At 41.2% G+C, this 3,932-nt stretch overlaps 1 protein-coding gene across 1 annotated transcript in view; it reads left to right on the top strand.

Moving 5' to 3' along the window:
- Positions 1 to 1,760: 1,760 nt before the first annotated feature.
- The window catches only part of cfap100 (cilia and flagella associated protein 100), a 15,495-nt gene continuing 13,323 nt past the window's right edge, over positions 1,761 to 3,932 (top strand). The window contains exons 1-5 of the mRNA XM_037675121.1: positions 1,761 to 1,779; positions 1,866 to 1,916; positions 2,014 to 2,111; positions 2,219 to 2,441; positions 2,518 to 2,582. Of these exons, the coding sequence (XP_037531049.1) occupies positions 1,761 to 1,779; positions 1,866 to 1,916; positions 2,014 to 2,111; positions 2,219 to 2,441; positions 2,518 to 2,582 (456 nt within the window). The remainder of the gene's footprint in view (positions 1,780 to 1,865; positions 1,917 to 2,013; positions 2,112 to 2,218; positions 2,442 to 2,517; positions 2,583 to 3,932) is intronic.

Genomic DNA, 3,932 nt, shown 5'->3' with positions numbered 1-3,932 from the left:
CTAACATGCATGTTTTTGGTCTGTGGGAGGAAACTGGAGTACCTGGAGAAAACCCACGCATGCACGGAGAGAACATGCAAACTCCACCCAGAAAGGCCCCTGGACCGGGGTTTGAACCAGGGACCGTGCTGCCTAAACATGTGTGACTCAGCAGAATTTTTTTAAAATATAGATACTGTTTATAAATCTTGTCTTAACTGTCACGTATAGAAACCTGTGCTACAAGATACAACCTAATGAGTATAATAACCTGAACCACTCATTTTTTTGTCTTGTATCCCTACTTCGTGTTTTTTCACGTATCACGGGGCTTCAGGGTGCGGATCCCCCACGATTAACGAGGGACTACTGTCATTGAGGGAAATTTCAGTTAACTTTACAGGTTTACTTTATCGTTAGTACCTTTGCTTTACAGTTCTGTTGCTACAGTTCTGCAGACAATGTTCAAATGCATCTTCTAATGGTTTATCTTCTGTAGACAATTCTGTTCAGTACATGGAAACACCATACAGGTGGAGGAGGTTTATGATGTGTAGTGGGATGCCATGTCGCTCAGGCCACCAGGTGGAGATGCAGGATAAGAAGTGAAGACAAGAAACGGTAGAAACAGTGAGGAGGAGGAGGATGAAGAGGCCTTTGTGCAGTTAGTTTCTTATGTTCTACGTTAAATAAATGTACTGAGAACAAGAACGTGTTTAATTTGTCACAGCATTACAGACCCCTCACTAAAAACTAAACTGTAAAGCCATGAAAGACATAAATGTCTGAACTCCCGCGAGGCTGACTCAACTCCAGTTTAACTGGGGACGATGGGAAAATTCCCAGAAGACCATGAAGGCAGCAGTTACCATGACAACAGTATACACAGGGTACCAAGGACTCGTTGGAAGATTCAAGCAGGGCCACTTGGTTTTGAGTGCATAAAGAAACGAGCATTAAAACCCGGTACGTTGACTATATTATTAACACGGAGCTGAAAAATGAATCAAAATACAGTTAAGAAGAGTTCAGGTTCCTTCTTCGTGTTAACAGTTGAAGAGAAGCTCAGATGTAGTTAACAAGCTAAAGCAAAGCTAAGCTAGTTGGAGACTATATTTATGTTTAATTGTTGTTGTAAAAAAAACAACACACATTTTCTTGTTGTTATTTGTTTGTTTTCTTTTATTTGGATGAAAAATGGTTTTAAAAATACAGAAAACAAAACTCATCTTAAAACATTGTTGTAAATTAATTGGATTCTTGCTTTCTGTGTATTTTGTCTAAAACTAAGTTGATGCTTTTAGTGGTACTTTTGTATAATAATATATAAGATGATAAATTATGTACTATATTTTTTTAACAATTCAGACTTGAGGAGAGACGTCCTGCACTTCAGTGGCTGTTCCAGTTTACTGAGCCACAAAATAAATAAATAAACAAATAAATACATCTTTTCACTGTTTTTGTATTTGTCTTAATCTGCGCTTCAACAGAAACTTTAGAACAACGACTGATTAAAAAACAAAATGTAATAAAATGTTTCAGTTGCTGAAAAGCTAATCAGTTGTACATTTTCACAGCTGTTTCACTTTTGCCTGATGGCTCCCTCTGATCACCTCTGGATCATTAGTGATCTGGATCTGTTGTCAGATTATCAGTGTATTCAATGTAACATGTAACATGTCAGATTGTCATGCGTGGAGTGACTATGTCGTCTTTTTGGAACCAGCTTCCACATTAAAGACTGAGCTGCTGTTGGTCCAGAAACAGGAGTCTCAAAGATGTCATCACCACGGCCTGGTATGACCTCGATGCTAAACCTCACCCCATGTAGGCACATTCAAATGAATTTATGTGGATTGTTGTAAATCTGTGTTTTAAATCAGGAGCAGAGCTTTCTCCAGGGGATTTCAAGGTTTCAGACCCAAAGACTGGTGGTAAAGCTCAAAAAACAGGCACAAAGTTACGTGTGGTGAAGAGACAGATTAATAAAGCTGTTATAAGTGTATGCACTGTTTTTGTTGTTGCCTGAAGTGTTGAGGCGGACAAAAGCCCAGAGGAGCCCGTTTCAAGTGTCACACGACCGCAGCACTTTTCTTCCAAGTGTAAAGGAAAGAGGAGACCAGCAAGAGGTCGGTGTGTGTTTGAGCTCAGCTGAATTGACAGATGCAAGTTTCCTGCCTGATACAACATTCTTATACTGCAGTGTTTCTTCTGTGTCAAACCCTTTTATCCTCAGGAGATGCACAAATTTCTGGCACTGCCAGTTGAAGAAAAAACAACCCACGCTGCAAGAATGATGACCAAGCTGAAGAATGAGCTGCTGGGAGAACTGGAGGAGGAAAATGAGAGGAAGATTTTAAAACAAACCACGAGTAGAACAGTTGTCTCTAAACCAACACCAGGTGCACATGAGCTGAAAACTGCCTTGGTAAAAGGAAGAAACTCAAACATCATGAAAGGTTAAAGAAGGTGCAAAAAAGATTGAATCATGTTTGTTCTTTCAAATATATATTATGGTCTGTTCTCTGTTCACAGAAAACATGACAAAACAAAGCAAACAGGATTTAATCTTCATGGAGCGGCAAAAAGCTGTGTTGGAGGTGAATAAATTCAGGCAAACAACAACACAACAACACAACAGACAACAACACAACAACACAACAGACAACACAACAGACAACAACACAACAGACAACAACACAACAACACAAAAGACAACACAACAGACAACAACACAACAACACAACAGACAACAACACAACAAGACAACAACACAACAGACAACAAGACAACAACACAACAGACAACAACACAACAACACAACAGACAACAACACAACAGACAACAACACAACAACACAACAGACAACACAACAGACAACAACACAACAGACAACAACACAACAGACAACAACACAACAACACAACAGACAACAACACAACAAGACAACAACACAACAGACAACAACACAACAACACAACAACAAGTCTGTTGTCAGATTGTGTTCTTTTTCCATTCAGAGGAAAATGTTTCAACTTTAGGTTTGACGAAGTTAAACAACAAACATCAGCTGCAGATGTGACATGAGTGAATTAATCTGAAGAAAACAGTCAAAAGCCATGTTCTAGATTTTTTAAGTTGACTCCTAATGTCATTAAGTAAATTATTTCTTAGAAATGTATTTACTGCACTGCTCCTTGAATTACCACCTTATCGTGGTGGAGGAGTTTGTGCACCTGAATGATCCTAGGAGCTCTGCTGTCAGGGGCAGTTATAATTGTCCCGGGTGGGGTCTCCCAAGGCAGAGTGGTCCGAGGTAAAATGGACTATACTTATATAGCACCTTTCTATCTTATTTCAAGATACTCAGAGCTCTTTACAACAATCTGTGTCCTCATTTACACATTCATACAGCTCTATACTAGATCTCTACAAAGATTAATCAGAGCTTTATCACATTCATTCACTGATGGACACACATCAGAGGCAACGAGGGGTTCAGTGTCTTGCCCAGGGACACTTCAGCATGTGACTGCTGGTGGATTCGAACCTCTAACTCTCGCATTGGAGGACGACTGCTCTAACCACTCAGCCACAGCCGCCCTCAGGTGACAGGTGTGAGGTGACAGGCGACAGGTGCAAGGTGACAGGTAACAAGTGACAGGCAGCAGGTGCGAGGTGACAGGCGACAGGTAACAGGTGACAAGTGACAGGTGACAGGTGTGAGGTGACAGGCGACAGGTAACAGGCAACAGGCGACAGGTAACAGGCAACAGGTGACAGGTAACAGGCAACAGGTGACAGGCGACAGGTGCGAAGTGATAGGTGACAGGCAACAGGTGACAGGTGCGAGGTGATAGGTGCAAGGTGATAGGTGACAGGCAACAGGTGAGGTGATAGGTGACAGGCGACAAGTGCGAGGTGATAGTTGACAGGTGATAGGTGACAGG

The sequence above is a fragment of the Nematolebias whitei genome, chromosome 4, assembly GCF_014905685.2.
Source record: "Nematolebias whitei isolate Nwh7 chromosome 4, NemWhi1, whole genome shotgun sequence".
Classification (NCBI taxonomy): Eukaryota; Metazoa; Chordata; class Actinopteri; order Cyprinodontiformes; family Rivulidae; genus Nematolebias; species Nematolebias whitei.
The sequence above is the reverse complement of the archived record's forward strand: the minus strand, read 5'-3'. Positions and strand labels throughout refer to the sequence as shown.